Below are 18,699 nucleotides of genomic sequence, written 5' to 3' on the forward strand. Positions count from 1 at the left end.
TTTCTTAACACATTTTAACATCTTTATCTAAGCATGTTTTTGCTTAACGTTTTTGAAATACATTTGAAAACCTTAATCTGTAAACTGCCAGTTTAGCCTCCTTTTTAGCTCACCTCAACTTTAGTTGGAGCAATGAGTTTGCGTAGCTGTGTTCGAAATCGTTCCCCATCACGGATTTAGTGCGCTATATAGGGTGCTCGCCATTTTCTAGTGGTGTTCGAATTCTCATTGGTAAATTTCACGCACTATAAAGTAGACTTAAAATACTCAAAATTTGAGTGAACATGCGATGTTCCCTACACCTTACTCCCGTATACCACAATGCAATGCGGTCGTGTTTTTCCGGAGGAGAAGAAGAGTCTGAATAATAATGAAAACGTATACATTTAATGATGTAGTCTCCGTCTTTCGTTTAGAAATGTCAACAATTTATTTGGGATTTAATATAGAAAGTATAACATTCAAAATTAATTTAAAAAAACTTGATCAAGGAAATGTAACATTCAACATCAATACAATCTCCAGTTTTCCTCGTGGGTGCTCCGTTTGTTTACATGATGTGGGCGCATCTGTCTACGTCACACAAATACCCGGCGCATTTACTGACGCAAAAGACGTTTAGAAATGTTCAGCGTAGTGTCCGAATTCTCGTTTGTTCGTTCCCTATATAGTGCACTATGTCATAAACACTACATAGGGAATAGTGAGTGAGTGAGTGAGTGAATAGGGAACGTTTTCGACTTCGCTGTGAAGACGCGCTGTGTCTGTTTTTTCTGTTAATTTTTCTGGTTTATTTTTTCTCACGTCGCGGCCCCCCTGAAGAACTCTGGCGCCCCCCAGGGGAGGCGCGCCTCACAGTTTGAAAACCACTGTCTTTATTATATCAGAGGGCCTTTATGATGCATATACTGATCTTTTTTTTTTTTTGATCTTATTTGTATGTGCACAGCGTAATTACAGATATTTTTTATCTTGGCAGACGACAGATTGTCATTGCCTGCTAGTTAGTCAGCTCAATTTCGCCAGCTGTGAAGATGTCACTGCACCAGAAGTTAAATAGTGAATCTCTAACATTTTTTATTTAGTTAGTTATTGATGTAGGATTATTAGGATCAATAAGGTTGATTAACGACGGGGTTATTCTGCTAACCCTGACGGTGGTAGTTAGGGTGTTGGAGTACTGTGTGTCTGATGCTATAGGTAGTAGAAATAAGGTTGCTTTTGTTTAATTATACCCTTGAAAAGGCTGTTGGATTACGTATATGAATAGAAATTATTCCACACAAAAAATGTAAGCCATCATGACAAGCTTTCAAATGTTATTACACAGACAGGTAGTGTCATTCTTTTTTTTCAAAATGTAATCTTCTGTCCACCCCTTCCCCAACTTGGCAGCAATTTGGCCATGTGTGGGGAAACTCATTCACCTACATGCTATTCAAGGTCTTGTCTGAGTATTTTCACTCTCCTGCAGGTGGTGGCTGCTGGTGCTGGTGATGGTGTATGCGGCTGGTGGTGTATGCGGCTGGTGGTGGATGCTGCTGATGGTGGATGCTGATGGCGGATGCTGATGGCGGTGGCTGCTGCTGCTGGTGGCTTGAGCTGGCTGGTGCCGGCAAACATTGCTGCTGCAGGTCGCTGCTGCTTGAGGCGAAGGCTGCTTGAGCTGGCTGGTGGTGTCCACTTCTGCTGCAAGTGGTGACTGCTGGTGGCTGGTGGTGGCGGCGGCGACGGCTGCGATTGTTGTCCTTCCTTTCGACCTGATGCACTTTACTATCCTTAACCTCAGCCTGATGTATGTGGAGTATTTTCTTTGTTTATTAATAACTTGTAATATTCCTCCCTGTTCCTTCACTTTGTTCTTGTTTTACAAGTTAGATATACACGCACACCTGTTTACACATTTGTTGTTCTTGTTCCACACATGACTAACATTGTTTTATTTATTGATATCCCCTGGCTCTACTTTGCTGTTTTTGTTCACACTTACTGTATGTTTGCTTCGTTGTTCTTAGTCCTTGTTCCCACTTGTTTTTGGTTCCACAAACCTCAGCCTGATATATGTGGAGATGATTTTTTTCTAACACTCCATCTTCATCTCAAACACTGGGTCCAGCGTTACATGGTGCATCCTCCTTTGCAGCGTGCAGATGTTAGGCAGTGGAATCTGCATTTGCTGGAGGGTTTTATAACCAGTGATCTATTTTACTTGTATTGCTTTTTTAATTGTCTCCTTTCCTCACCGTATTCCTCCCTTGTTAACACTTATATATACGATATTCATCCCTGTTCCTTCACTTTGTTCTTGTTTTTCAAGTTGGATACACACACATTCTTGTAGTCTCACCCATTGTTTAATAAAAAAAATACTATTTCATTCATCCAAGCGTAATGATTTGTTATTCTTTAATATATGTGATACTTTGTGTATAGCTTAGTCTTAAACGTATCATGGCTAGGCTTAGAAATAAAATGAAATAAAAAAGAAATAAAAAGCAACAGTCCTAAATGGGCTGTTGCTACTGTGCTTTCTCAATCGCTCTCTGACCACGGGTAAGTGAATCGGAATTACAAGCAAAATCAAGAAAATCCAATAGTCCAGTTGTGCAAAAATGAACAAATGAATCGTCTTTGATTTCAGAACAGATGTAAGGTTAGGGTACAGTTGTCACCCTACCACTCCAAATGTAAAACTGACATTTACAAATATGCAACAATAGTCAGAAAAGTACTTGGGTATGTGTTTTATAATTTATATTTACCATTCAATATTGCAATCACTGCTGTCAGTCCCATTGAAGAACACGGCAGCGCGCTTGTTTTGGAACTATACAGGCTTACATGAACCACGTGACCACCCTGTCGGCGAGATCAGAGTTTCGCAACTCTTCTCTCTCTATGGCCCTGGAGTGACCGAATGCGCCGGAGTTCAGTTCAAGGAGGAAAGTTTTGGAATTTATAATTAATGTAATTCATATTTTTAAATAATATATAGCAAGTTTTGACACGTAAATTAAAGGACTTGCATATGTAGGTTACAGGTACAAAATATTTGTTCGCTACAATCAAGCATGGCAGGTTGTTGACAGAAGAAGCACTGCACACGTGATTGATGCATAGAGTGAAGGACAGCTCAAGCACCGGAGAAGACGACCCATCTACAGCTTGAAATCAAGACAGAGATGTTTCGTGCTTGTGTTTTGCCCAGCTACGGGAAAAAAATGGAAAGTTACAACAAAAAAATATATAAAGATAAAAACGTTTTGACCTACGCATGTCAAAACACATGAGGTGAACTCAGCTTACTGTCCTACACATAACACAAAGCTTAATTTCTCAAAAAAACGACTATTTGATTATATATATATTTTTAATGTAAAGGAAATGCTTTAAATCTATTATGCGGCTTGGCCTTTTGACCTACCTATATCAAAACACATCTGGTGAACTCAACTAACTGCCCCACACATAACACAAAGCTTATTTTCTTAAAAAACCCACCCTTTGATTTTATACTACTTTTTTAATGTTAAAAAAATGCTCTTTTTGTATTCGTCCTCAGGTTAAACAGTCTGATGCCTTATTCTTCAGCCCTGACAAACAAATATTTTGTAACTGTAACTTACACATGCAAGTCCTTTAATTTACGTGTCAACACTTGCTATATATTAATTATAAATATAAATTATATAAATCATAAATTCCAAAACGTTCCTCCTTGAACTGAACTCCGGCGCATTTGGTTATCGACTTGTGTGGACTTCCTGTAAACACGGACCTACCGGTAATGCTTGATAAACTTTTTTTCGTCTTTTTGAATAAACTCCGGGTTTGCAAACAAAGTTGTTGGTGCTTTGTTTAATGTGTAGGGACCCTAGTCATTATACTGCAGAGGTTTGGTGCTATTTTTAACAATATTAGTGGTTCAAAAATGCAGATTTGGAAGTGAAACTCTATGCCCCAAGCCAATGTGCAGAGTTCACCAGATGTGTGGCTACCCATAGCCAAACATTGCGCCGGGTAAACTCTAGTCATCAATTTTCAATGAAAAAGGTATCTGGAGGGCTTATTTGATGGGTTTTCATGCCAAAACAAAGACCCTGGGTTCAATTTTCGCCGGAATTACACTTTAAGTTAACTTTATATATCTACTCAAAGCACTTTACAACTATTTCAACACACTTTACAGACACATAATATTAACGTCCATATATTTTTAGTGCACCTTTACCTTTACTTTATCCATCGTAACAAACTAAACATATGCTATAGAACAATATCAATAATATAGGCTATAATATCCAGATGAGCTCGAGCAGGATGTTCTATAACTGATGTAGCCCGACTGGAAAATCAGTCTACAATGTAAGGCATCTTGCATGCTCACACACACACTGTCGACAATTTCAACAATTCAAATATTAAAATATTTAACACTGGAGCAATATTTAAAAAGCGGAAGCGCTTCCACACTTGCAAGTCGTTCCAAACTCTGAGCACTACAAACACTAGGAAGCACTCTAGCCTCATCTCCATAGGACGAGACTAGCAAGGAAGTGTTCTAGCAAGGCTGCAGCCTTCACTTTGGGAAACAGCCAGTGAAGAGACGGAACAATGACGTCCAAGACAGAAAGACGGCTTTGCGAGTTGGGGTTGATAAATATTGAAACACAGCTGAAGCAGAACCAATTGATTTTATAGGCTGACTACTAAAAATGAAATAGTGTTGTAAATAAACTTCCAAACCTTTTCAAATCTCATTTGGTGTTTTATTGGTCCTTAATTTGCAAAGCAAACAAGGTACAAAGTAAAGAAGGCGCAAGGTAATTAAGGTACAAAGTAAATAAGGTGCAAAGTAAATAAGGTGCAAAATAAACAAGGTGCAAAAGAAGTACAAGAGTTAACACAAATAATGCACAAATAATACAAATAGGCAAGGATAATTAAAAATGAAATGCTTTAACTGTAATGTAAATATTAATGGCTAAAAACAAAAAACTGTTACAAGTGAAATTTGCCACAGTCTCTAAAACGTTTGGTTAGCTGCTGTACGGACGCTTGCAGAGTCGGAAGTATTTGCCATTTGGGCTTCCTTGTAACTCTTCTTCGATTTGATCATTCTCTCTTCTCAAAAATCAAACCGGTCACAGAGCCAACTCTTTCAAAAATGGCGTTGTTGTTGTTGTTGTTAGAGGAGACAAACCGGAAAAGTGACTCCGCAAATGATATTGTTAGAGGACCAATCACAGCCCTTACCATCTCCGTCCGTATCCGTTGCCTCGATGGATAGCAAACTTTATTGGATGTGCATGTAGTGCTACGGAGAGGGTCTCCGATGACGGAGAAGGCTCTCAGTGTCTCCGTGTTTACGTACAGCACTTTGTGGAGCAGTAAAAACCTGCTCTAGTCTCTGGATGGTTGGCCACCCCTGGCTTAGACCATAGGTCCTATATACCCACTGATGTAGCCTGTAGACTGGATAATCAGTCTACAGGCATGTAGATTGTCCTGCATGCTCACAGACAGCTTAGACCATAGGTCACTGCATCAGATTCCTCTGCTCTCACATCGCCATTGGCAACAAGAGACTTCCTGCAGAACAATGTGGTCTTTGTAATCCTTGTGCACACAGTTTAATATTAGTATTCCCTTCATTCCAGGCACGAGATATGCATCGTGTAAATATGAATACGTTCATGGTAGGCATGAAATACTTGGAAAGGTATTACACATATAGCATTCCTATTTACCAAACATACCGAGAGATTGAGTTGAGGCCAGAGGAATGTCCCAATATGTTATGGACTACAATAGTCCCAGCAGGTCTGTGCCCACCAGGACCCTCCATCAGTCTGTTCTAGAACCGCTCTCTCAAACCGCGCTCTACACGTGAGTCTCATAAGTAGTTCAGACAAGCTTCTTTTCCGTTTCCTAAAATTAGAACAAAGGACACCGACAGAACCCATTTTCTTCAACACACAATTGTTTTCACACTTTTCAAAGACCACCCCTTTGACACAGACCCCCCTGGGGCCTCTGCAGAAAGTACCCTCTGACCCTTTCCACAGCACCCATTGGTAACTGGTCTGTCGTCCCAGTTAAAGAAAGGGCCACCATTCACCAAGCTTTAATAGTTGTGCATGTGTGTCTGTGTCTGTGTGTGTGTGTGTGTGTGTGTGTGTGTGTGTGTGTGTGTGTGTGCGTGCATGCATGCAGCAGTAAATACCAGATGTATTTCCAAGCTCACAAAGTGCACGACGATACAGAAAAGACTGAATGTGTAGCAAAGGCAGAAGACAGAGGAGATCCACTCTCTTTTAATCTTCTTGTTAAGAGGATTACATGAAAATATGCCTGCCTCTCTCATGAAGGCACCAATGTGCCAACGTGCACACACACACACACACACACACACACACACACACACACACACACACACACACACACACACACACACACACACACACAAACACACAAACAAATACACACAATCAATCTTCTTAATCTCATGGAAAATTGTCTTTCATTTCATTGTAGATAGTTTTTGTGTGTTTGTGTGTGTGTATGTGTGTGTGTTGGTTGTGTGTGTGTGTGTGTGTGTGTGTGTGTGCTCGGACTGTGTTCGGTGTGTGTGTGTATGTTCACTGAGAGTGTGTGTGTGTAGGGGTGCGTGTGTGTGTTTGGTGTGTGTCAATGTGTGTGTGTGTGTGTGTGTCTGTGTGTTTGGTGTGTGTGTGTGTTTGGTGAGTGTGAGTGTGCGTGTGTGTGTTCGGTGAGTGTGTGTGTGTGTGTGTGTGTGTGTGTGTGTGTGTGTGTGTGCGCGCGCTTTCATGTAGACAGACACAGATTCGGTGTGGCAGGAGGGCGGACGGAGACCAGCATTGTTGAGTGTGAGCAGGGGGGATAGAGGAGGGCTGAACGGGGTAGTTGTGTACAGAAAGGAAAGAGAGGACACACCGAGAGGAAGAGACATCTGTTAACTGAACATGTTAAAGAAGGAATTGAACATTCAAGGTAAGCAAATAGCCTGCATTTTTTAAAATGTGTCTTTATTTAACAAACTGTTTGTCAACTTCATTTGCTAGGTGACTAAGGAAGAAAATGAAATAGACCACATTTACTAGGAGCTTTTCAACAAAGTATTTTAATGGTATCATGTAATGCAAGACATGAGTAGGTGCTGCTTAAAATTTGTCAATCAAATGTATGAAACTTGAAACTTAAAATTGTTTTAGAAGCATTATAAGCTTATTTTGGACCGTGACAAACAGTCATTTACACGACTGCAAGCGTTTCACACTGACCATCCAGGATTACGCATACAAAAAGGGCCAACATCATATAATTAAAAACAAGAGTGCAGTACCAATTGCCCCTTCCACAAAGGTACATGCATTCATTCTTAAAAGCTTTCTTTTCTTTCATTGTCCCAAACGAGAACTCTCCTCCTTCTGACCTTTTGCAGAAGCTGTGCCACTCCAATCCCAAGGCTTAATGATATTCACATCCTACAGCTGTCCTCCCATTCATTCCTATTTATCCACCGGATTCTTGTCCGAACCCCCCTCCCCACCCCCCACCCCCCACCCCATAATTTAAACAAGTGCAGCATCTTCTCTTGACACACGACCTGCTTATTCCCATTGCCGCCTCTCTCTTTAGAAAACGAGTTTAACAGCCCCCCTATTGCCATCACTGCGACCACAGCTGTCTCAGCACCCCGCCCCCTTCCATCTCATAATGAAACCCCCAACCCCCCATGGGCTTGTCAAATGAATATTTGCTTTCAACTGCAGTATTGACAATGTCAATCACTCTTGTTTGACGTTCAATGTCGTAGGACAAATACAGTACAATTTAGTCATTGAATCAAGGCTATTTCTTGTTTGGGATGAGGTCCAATGCTAGATAAAAACACGTGGCAAAGACAATGATCTGCGTTTTGTTGCGTCTCAAACCGTTTCCATTTGAATTAGTCCAAGGCCCACTCGCTTACTTTAACTTATTGTGATACCATGATTTCCTTGACACCTTGACTTGAGGCAATGTTCTGTGATTGGCCCACAGACCTTGAAACAAATAACACCCAGGATCCGGCTGTTTTAGAGCCCCCGTCCTCCCATTGAGTTCCCCCTACTGAAGAACGTTGGGAGTACCCCCTACTGAAGAATCGTTTGCTCGGTGGACAGTGGACATTTCCCCCCTACTAAAGAACCGTTTGCTCGGTGGACGGTTCCCCCCGCTACTGAAGAACGGTTGGCTCAGTGGACAGTGGACGGTTCCCCCCCTACTGAAGAACCGTTGGCTCAGCAGATGGACGTATGAACATGAACAGGAGATGGCGTTTAGGAGCGTTCTCATTTTGTGCCTGTTTTGCAAATGTACCAAAATGGTGTCAAGCAACAGTGGTCCAAGTTTGACCGTCCCTAAGAATTCCCCCTCAACAAAACCACCCGTGTCTTTGGCGCCGGTTGAAGACGAAAGCAGTGAACTTGTGGTAAGATCAACTCTCCTTCAGCATGCATGAACCTGAGCCTATACTTGAGGCATCCCATCCAGTCAACTGTCCCTGACAATTTTGAATTTAACTTTCAGCTTATATTGTGGGCTCTGGTGTGTTTTAGCCGCAACGAAAGGGCAGTTGGGTCCAGAGAATTAGCTGATGATACAAAAATACAGGATTTCCTCGAGCTTATTCTCTTCTCTTATGTTAGGATTGGCTGATGAGATATGGATACCTCCCGCCCCCAGATCCATCCACTGGGCAGCTACAGGCCTGGACAGCTGTCACTCATGCAGTGAAATCCATGCAAAGGTTTGCTGGCCTAATGGAAACTGGAGTAGTGGGTGAGAATGACAGAAGCCCCTCACGATGGTTTTATACGATAGCTATTTTTCACCACTGAAAACATTGTTATTTGGCCCATGATTCGGTTGGTACACAAAAGATGTGAATTCGTTTTTCAATTATAGGGGAATCCAACATAAATGTACACCATGGGAACAGCAACTTTTACGTTTTGTTGCGATTGCTGTTAATGATTGGCTCACATTTGGGTGATTATTATACAAACTAACTATAGCAAGAGACACCACCTGATCATTTTATCTAATAAATGAGAGCAGTCGCAGATCCGGTATTCTGTGTTTGTTTACTCTTAACATCTGTGGACAAATGGTGTATTTCAGTAGACGGAAAGCATTAAGCCTACATTTATAATTTTTGGGTTGAATGACTATATACCTAATTCTGTTTGACTGCATTCTGCTGTTCACCTTGGACATCGTCAGACCAGGAGACGACTGCCTTGATGAAGTCACCACGGTGCTCTCTACCTGACCAGGAGGAGCCACCTGGACAGCCAGCCAATCAGCACCAAGGAGGGAGGAGCTTGCGGAAGAGGAAGAGGAGGACGGCTGGTTCGACATGGACCCGGCGGAGCATCAACTGGAGGTGGACCTAAACTCAGTAGACGGTCACAACCTTACCTTACCTAGCACAACCTAAACTGAGTAGACATGGTCACAACCTAACATAACCTGGCACAACCTAAACTCAGACATGTGGGATACTACGAAGCGCGCTGAACATACCCAGGCTTTCTTTGGAAAAAACTGGATAGACAAATACGAAACTTGCAATCAGAGTTAAATGGTAACACAAAGCTCACTTACTTAAGTCAATTTGTCAAGCTAGGTTTTCCGCTTTAGATTCAATGCGTGTGCCCATAAATGAGGCGTTTATCGCATAGATTCACTCACCTTTACCAATGGATAGATCAAGAGCAGTATATTTCAATCAAGAGGAACAGATACTCATAATGAACTCCAATGAGCAGTTCAAGAACAGCTAGAGGAAACACAGTTGCACATAATAAGGCAAGGGAGGCGTGTTGGCATAAAAATAGCTGATCGTTTGAATTCGTAACTGAAAAGATTCTGCATATTGGCTAAAAAATATCTATGGCAAATGCAAAATTTTTCGCCATTAATCTCAATAGAGTGATGATGATTTCAAAATGCAAAAGCAAAGTCCAACCTGCTTTATTCTATAATTTAGGGAATTCACTTTAAATACACCCTATGTAAGAAATGTATAGCATATGTTTTCAACTACTGAGATGTAGCGTCGGTGGCGTAGTGGATTAGTATAAGACCCTAATGCCAGCGACTGGGGTTCAAATCTCGCCTGTCCATCATCATGCCTATTATCAGCCATACATTGGACACACATGGACACTAATATTAAACTCAATATCTGGCAGGTTGCGGTCCTACCCCTTCTCCTCTGATCTCTCCCGGGAGACCATCCGGTCGCTGGTTTACTACGCCTTGAGGGTCTGGGCGGAGCCAACCTCCTTAGAGTTCCATGAGGTCAGTCTGTCTGCTGTCTTCCTGCAGTCTGTCTTCAGTCTGCCTTCAGTTTGTCTGTCTGTCTTCAGCTTGTGTTCAGTCTGTCCATCTTCAGTCGGTCTGCAGTCTGTCTTCAGTCTGCATCCAGTCTGTCGTTCTTCAGCCTGTCTTCAGTCTGTCTGTCTTCCTTCAGTCTCACTGTCTTTAATCTGCCCTCAGTCTTCAGTCTGTCTGTCTGTCTTTCTCCAGTCTGTCTGCAGTCTGTCTCTCTTCAGTCTGTCTGCCTTCAGTCTGTCTGTCTACAGTCCTTCTGCCTTCTGTCTGTCTTCAGTCTGTCTTGAGACTGCCTGTCTCTTCAGTCTGTCTGTCTACAGTCCTTCTGCCTTCTGTCTGTCTTCAGTCTGTCTTGAGACTGCCTGTCTCTTTAGTCTGTCTGCCTTCTGTCCGTCTGTCTTCAGTCCTTCTGCCTTCAGTCTGTCTGTTTTCAGTCTGTCTGTCTTCAGTCAGGCTGTCATCAGGCTGTCTGTCTGTCTTCAGCCTATCTTCAGTCTGTTTGTCTTCAGTCTGTCTGTCTTCCCACAATCTGTGCTTCTGTGAGACATTGAAAACCTTGGCATCCAAACATATTTTTGGATTGATTGATTCTGTCTATATAAAAAGAACAGGTATAATGTGGAAGTTAGCCAAACCACAAATGGATTCACCAGGAAAAATGTAGAACAATGATCATAATGTCAACAATCAAATGAATTGAAAAACTCTTGTGCATAGCTAAATACAAAGAGAGTGTACAAATGAGGAGTTATTAATTACTGCTAATAATTTAAATGCATTTCTGTCGTTGCCAGAAAGCATATGCAAGCGTCAATGTTTTCATCTAATTCTGGTAAACCCTAGAAACACAGTAAGCATCTAAGTAAAACATCTCAATACACAGACGAATCCCAGAATAGTTTTTAATGCAGTTATGTACATTTGGGGAAACTATGACATGACCAACGTTTTGCAAATATTCTCCTGGCTTGCTGCTGACTGGTGGCACAGATAGTTTATAATGGTCCATCCTTGTTTTAACAAGCCTCTCTCCTCCAGGTGGCAGGCCCAGATGGAGCTGACCTGCAGGTGGACTTCCTCCATGGTCACCATGGGGATAGTTACCCTTTTGAAGGGCCAGGCGGTGCCGTCGGCCACGCCTTCTTCCCCTCAGATCCCAGGAGGGCGGGCGTCGTTCATCTGGACTCAGAGGAGGACTGGTCCTTCAGGGAACCAGGTAGCTTCTCTCAGCACACTCTTTAGTTCAGCCCTCAACCACAGGTCCCACCTCGAAGGGATTCACAGGCCCACATTACCAACACCCCCTAACCCTGGGCCCTCTAAGGACAAGAACTCCCAGAATGATCAGGGAAGAGGCCTGGGGGAGGAAGGCAGAAATAGCCCCAGGAATGGGCAGGCACGGTTGCAGCATCAACACCAAGCCAGATCATAGAAGCTCTTTTTAGTCTGAAGTGTTCATCAATTTAGAAATGTATTTAGAAAGTAATTGTACTTATAGCGTTTGGATATAAAAATAATTGAATGTAAGTAAGGTAAAGTAATGATATATTGATAATAATAGGAGCTCAGGAACGACAGAAACAAAGCATCAGTAACTTATGCCCTTAATGACCTTCTTTCCCTCCCTTATCTACTTATTGTATCTAACACTGGCCACCCCTCCTTCCCCCCTCGTGCAGAGTCAGAGGGGACGGACCTGTTCACCGTACTGGTACATGAGTTGGGCCACGCCCTGGGCCTGGCCCACTCCTCCGACCGCCACTCTGTCATGAGGCCGTATTATCTGGGCCCCGCGGGGGACCCGCTGCACTACAGCCTGGGGCCCCGCGACCGGGAGCACATCACAAACCTCTACGGTAAATAGCCCAATGTGATCTGAGGTCAGCCAGATAGAGACACTTCAGGATGGATCCTAGTCCGCCTCTAGCGTGATCCTCATCCTGTATCCTGAATGCCCTCAACCCGAGACCGGGTTGGCTGCTTCCCCCTTAACCAATAACTAACAACCAAGACCTAATAACCAATAAATAAACAACCAATAACTATGTGGTTGCTCTTATGTTTAGAGCCAATATTCTGGATAATTTTTCCAAGTAGTTTCAGTAGCATTTAAAGATAATTTAATGATCATTTAAAGATCATTTAAAGATAATTTAAAGATCATATAAAGGCAGAACCCAAACTCTGCGCTTGTTGTTTTCTGTTGCACCCAAGGGTCCCACGGGTTCTGCTTGGCATTTTGTATGGGTAACTAGCAGGTTTGAATCACTGGTTAATTAATGGGGTTGATTCATTATTTTTATTTAATTTTTTTATGCACACGCAGACCAAAAATACTTGAATTTATATTTAAACCAAATCGCTTTAAAATGTATGCGCTTTACTTCCCCACCTGATACTTAACAGGAGAAGCCAAATTGCAAGGAGCTCTTTAAGTAATGAGGCTCTGAGAGCTGATTGGCTGGTCCTACCTCCAGGGGCAGCTGGCACTATTGGGCAGCAGGCCTAAGTGCCATATGTTCAATGGAGTGTTTAAATAGATTGAACACGACCAACACTGCTCCTTCCTACCCCTCTGCTCCTGTGTAGAATATATATGTATACACACAGTACTCCTTGCTTTTGCATACAAATTAAATTTAGGACGACCAATCACCTAAGTAAAAGCCTTTTTATAAAGTGTGAATTCATGTTGATTATCAAGCATATCCTCAGTCTATTGATTGCTGTTATCCATGCAGTATATGACAAACTGACCTCATCAGTTTGAGGCAGAAACTCACAAAAATAGGTTGTGCAGAATGGCTATTCAAAGTAATCTGAATTTAGATGTTCCACATGTTGTGTCTGTGTGTGCATGTGCGTGTATATCTGTGTTTGTGTGTTTTTGTGTGAGTGTGTGTGTGTGTTTGGGTGTATTGTCCCCCATTCCGGTGCTTCCTAGGAAAGAGAGCTGACCTGCTGACTACAGACGCACCTCATCTCAGTCCTTACCCCCGCCTGCGCCACAGAGGACCAGGCAGACATGGGTACCCCCAAACATTATTATCATCACACACACAGGTCAGACATAGAGGGTTTAACCCATCACAAACATCTTCACATATCGATAACACCAGAGTGCACACTGTGGTCCTCCCATTTAGATTTTGCCCTCTCCAATCAAAATGTGTGTGATGTTCTTGTGATGCGTGTATTTTCTCTGTGCTGTACCACAATAGGCCTCAATGGTGTTCTAAGTCTAAGTCTTAGACCTTAGTCCTGTTCACAGACTTTTGAGTAGTTTACCACCCTGGTTATCTGGCCTCCAGTCTCCCCCTGGTTCAAAGAGACTCACTGACCTTCACCTTTCCACCAACCTCGACCTGAATGTTAAACCTCCAACAATCATGAGAAGAACAGCATCTGGAAGTTATATTTTTTGCCTATATGTGAGCTACCAATTGTGTGTGTGTGTGTGAGTGAGTGAGTGACTGAGTGACTGAGTGAGTGAGTGAGTGTTAGAGAAAGAGAGGCCTATGTGTATAGATACATACACACACTTCTTGAAGGTTAACTATGACTTAACATTACTGTTCATTTCTATCTTTACCCAAGTGATTTCATTGATCGTTGCAACACCAGTTTCGACGCAGTAGCCAAGCTCAGAGGAGAGACATTTTTCTTCAAAGGTCAGCTTGTACACTACTTTCTAGAGAATTACTTATTATGTTCTCCTCACACTCCATTTGTTGGGCAATTTGGGCTTCTTTTATAGTGATCGCTAGCCAAAATATATGGCTCGTCAAGTGGCAATAAAACTTTCAATCGATTATTTTATTGAAATGAATTAAGGGCAACTCTGGAACGATTGTCCATGAAGTACCCTTTGAAATTATTTTGGGCAAATGTGTGATCGCCTCAGAGTAAAGATTTGAAGCATAGGTGTCCAACCTTCAAGGTACGCCCTTCTCCTTCCTCCCTCTGAACCCTCTCTGTGCCGGGTGCTTCAGGGCAGAGCATGTGGAGGGTCAGCAGCGGAGGCCTGGTCTCAGGCCATGGAGCCCCCATTAGGAGGCTGTGGGCCAGCCTACCTGATCCCCTGCCCACCCTCCAGGCTGTGTTGGAGAGGAAATGGGACCATGGCATTATGTTCATCAGCGGTAAGCCTGTACACTCCTACTGGCTCCACTAACCCCTAACCTTAAACAAATGGCTTTTAAGGCAAAAAGGCACTTGCTAAACTCTTTTGTTCTGAATTCTTATTTTAAATGATGAATAATAATAAGAGCTATCCAGCTTTTGAAACAGCTATTAAAAGAGGAGAAAGGGTGGTCCTCTCATCCATGTTATCCCCCTCTGCATGAGGGATGCGTCCAGATTCTGGTGCCACAGAATGCATGTGGAGAAAAGACTATCAATGGGCTGATTAAGTCAGGAGTGTATGGTTTCTTACTGTTTGTCTGTTTGCAACAGGGGGTCCGCAGAGGTACAGCAGGGGGGGTCGCGAAAGCTTTGGTTGATTTTGAATCATTTTTTTTATATTCCCCCCGCAATTTTTTCCACAAATTGAAATGTCTTTAAATACACATTAACATGAATCCAACACACTAGCCGCGTCTACACGGACATTTTTGATCAGATTAATAATCGGAATAGATGTATTACTATCATGCGATCCGAATGTACTATATATATGGCATTTACAAAAGTGGTAAGCGTACGTTCGCATGTCCCTCGCGCACACCTGAAATATCAGGACTGGCTGTGACATTTTTATGCATTTGATTTTAATGAAAGCTCAGCAGGGAGAGCTTTTCTCTGCCTGCTCCTTCAATTAAGAAGAAGGACAGCACGGCAACGTCAGTTTCTCGTCCGGTCTTTATATCTACCCCCTCCTCAGCCGCAAACAATACGTATTTGGATGAGAGTGCGCAGCCAAGACTGTTGGGAGAGAGAGAGTGCTGTTATGCAAGGGTTAATGTACAGAACGCCGGCTATTATCGGGAAAATAAGCGATCAGCAGAGAAATACTTTCTCAATAATACAAACAACAAACAAACATCACTAATTTTCGTTTCCACATTTATGTTTTAAAAATGTCTATTTGAATGTATGATTGCATGATTACATGCAATTGACAGACATTGTTGATCTTGGCAGGTATCAGTTTATTAAGTTATGTTTATGAGTGGCAGTGGCATGGCCACCCTACTCACTGTACCTTGCACATGTTTGAAATAAAAACATGAATATATGAACCTGTGTATTATTTGAACATCTTAGTATTGAATGCAAAATAACAAGGTACATTTATAATAATAATACATGGCACTATAGGACCAGTTTAATATAAAACACAATTTTATACAATGTTTAAGTAGGGGGTCCCAGCTCCATCTCTCCATCAGTTTGGAGGTCTTTGACCTGGAAAACATTGAACACCCCTGCTTTAAGCAATACGTTGAATTAATACAAATATCTCTACAGAAAACCATAGTAGAACATACTCAGATCACATTCCCTCCTCTGCTGGCTGCAGATTCCAGGGTTTGGCTGTTCCAGGACCTGTCTCTGCAGGAGGGCTACCCTAGACCCCTCTCAGAGCTCAGCCTGGACACCAGGGATGGGGAAACGACCCCTGGGCTGAAGGGTCTGGTGTGGGACTCTGAAGAAGGGCCTGTGTGGGGGGTGATGAGGGAACCAGCAGAGAAGGAGAACGACACCTGGGCTAGCCTCCTCCAGGCGGGCGTCAACGGCATCACCACGGATACGGGCGGTGAGACACTATGTCCGGTGGCCTATGTCCTGTGTCCTATGTTGGGGAGCTGGCATGGGGAGCAACACAATAATTCAGAGAAATGACAATACTAGTTGAAATGAGGGACATAGTAAGTGGTTAGTGAGTATGGACCACTGCAGGAGAAGCGATGGACTACAGCATCCATGAGTTTGTTGTTATTTATGAACGCTCCTTTAAAATTACCACCCATCGAGTCTTGATGGGGTTAGTGAACCCCTTGTTTCAGCTCCAATTCAAACAATGAGATAAAAAATAATTGCAATTTTGGCGTAGAGATTTAGGAAGGAGGGGGGACTTGCTATCCCCATTGGCCCTTGGTATATTTATAATAAAGGCCTTATAGTTAAAGTATCTCTCAGACGCAATGTGTCATTGTGACTTCAAAATACCATGAACCACTTTTACATGTCCTAAGAAGAACCTGAGGTCTGAGTTTGGCAAAGACTGGCCGAAACAGATGAGTTAAATCCAGTTTTTGGCAATAATATTAATTCAGTGTGCCAAAATGGCATGGAATACAATGTTCAAAATCCTAGAAGACATACGAAACATAAACAAAACTGGCACTTTACCTTCCATCTGTTTAGATTCCATCTTCCTCTTCAAAGGTGACCGCTACTGGAAGTTCCTGTTCCCTGGGTCCTCCCCAGAGCCGGGGTACCCACGACCGATGGCCACTGATTGGCTCGACTGCCCTGACACCTCCTCACCCATGCCAGGCGACGCATCTCTGTCATTTCATCCCGTCGGACGCCAAGGGGTCCAAGAGAAATGGAGAGAGGAGAGAGTCGGACATGTGGCAGAAGGAAAAGACAAGGAATATCAAAACAGGGTCAAATATGGAGACGGAGAAAGGAGCAGACCACAGCTCCGCGCCTGTATCTGCAGTACAGCGCCAGCGGCCAGGACCGCCGCCCTCAGTATGGCCTTACTCCTAGGAACTTGGATCCTGTCCGCTATGTAATGATGGCCGTTAGTGAAAGTTCTCAGAGACCGTTTAAAACCAGCCTGTGGCAGTTAATAGACTTTGTGAGTTCAACTATAGGTATACAAGGTAACAGCTGGGGTTAAGGTAAAGAAAGAGGGGAAGGGAGAGGTTACGGTTAAAGTAGAGGTAGTGGGGGGATCTGAATTGAGGCATGATTGAACTGGTCTCTGAGCTTCTACTGGACCAGTACTCTTGCCTCGACAAATTGTAATGAAACTCAATTCCGTGTCAAGTCCTAAAGCTAGGGTTGTAAATTTGGAGGAACCAGCCAGACCTGAGGGACTGAGGGCCTTTAGGCCTCCATCCATCCAGGACACTCCTCCTTATCAAATGACTCAGCTTCAGCAGCAGGTCTGCCCCCTGGAGGAAGAGTCATGAACAAGAATTGAAGGGCCCTCAACCCTAACCCTAGGTAGATAGACAGGTAGGGAGATAGACAGGTAGGTAGAAAGACAGACAGGTTGACTGACAACTAGGTAGACAGACAGAAAGGTAAACAGACAGGTAGGTAGACAGACAGACAGACAGGAAGACAGGTAGGTAGACACACAGACAGAAAGGCCATTCAATGATTGATTGGGCAGAAAGTAATGATTGACAGCTTATGACAGCTAGCCATAGAAAGCAGATTTGTTCATTTTTTGTCAGAGCATTTTAATTATTAATGCTGTAAGGATGTCAAGAGAATCTCCATAAATATGACAACTTGTCATGTCCAAGTTGCACCATCAAGTAAACAAACTAAAGAAAAGGCTTTGGTTTGTGTTGGAGGATGCTCGCATGTTGTACATTGTGGAATGGTAGGAAAACAATAAACAGAGGTATGTGTAAACTATATAGATGTGGAGAATATGTGTTATGTGTTATGGTAACAATTGTACACAAACTTTTCAGATCAACTAGGCAATACAATTGAACTAAATCTATGTTGCATATATGTATATATTGTTTCTGCTGAGTAAATGGTTGTAAATAGATCAACATAATTTTCCCTTTGTCTTCATATCTTTCAACCTGTATCATCCTTCAGTGCCAGTTACTTTTCAAATTGGATCATAGCTAATAATACAATAGAAAGTGTAATGGAATTCCCAACACAGATACCAAGATAATAAAAAGGAAAAATAAATTTGTAGCTGCTTTTAGCAATATAAATGATTAGATAATATATTGTTCAAAATGAGTTCAAAATGTTCTGTAATTTAGAAACAAAAAACCAACTAAATAAATACAGAATTAGAGAAACAAGTGATGTAAAACGAATCATGCACACAATATGAATTAAGTCTTTCACAAAACACAATACTAAGAAAACCACAATTTCCAAACTGCATCGGGGCAATTGACGGAAAACACGTCACAATTCAAGCACCACCACCTCTGGAGTCAGTATTTCAATTACAAGAGATCTTTCTCAATAGTACTCTTTGCACTAGTGGATGCCTACTGCCGGTTTAGATTCAAGTGGGGGGTTTTGGACGCACAAGTGATGGTGGGGTATATGCCAATTCAGATTTAGGAA

At 42.5% G+C, this 18,699-nt stretch overlaps 1 protein-coding gene across 1 annotated transcript; it reads left to right on the top strand.

Annotated features, from left to right (window-relative positions):
- Positions 1-8,338: 8,338 nt before the first annotated feature.
- mmp17b (matrix metallopeptidase 17b) lies at positions 8,339-17,153 on the top strand (the record flags this gene model as incomplete). Its single annotated transcript, XM_079744915.1, has 11 exons — positions 8,339-8,497; positions 8,715-8,847; positions 9,292-9,454; positions 10,266-10,374; positions 11,446-11,623; positions 12,087-12,263; positions 13,352-13,436; positions 14,005-14,083; positions 14,405-14,549; positions 15,929-16,165; positions 16,777-17,153. The coding sequence occupies 11 exons, from the start codon at positions 8,339-8,341 to the stop codon at positions 17,151-17,153; spliced, it is 1,842 nt and encodes a 613-aa protein (XP_079601041.1).
- Between the last annotated feature and the right edge of the window lie 1,546 nt (positions 17,154-18,699).

This window comes from Pollachius pollachius (genome assembly GCF_949987615.1).
Source record: "Pollachius pollachius genome assembly, chromosome: 10".
NCBI lineage: Eukaryota > Metazoa > Chordata > Actinopteri > Gadiformes > Gadidae > Pollachius > Pollachius pollachius.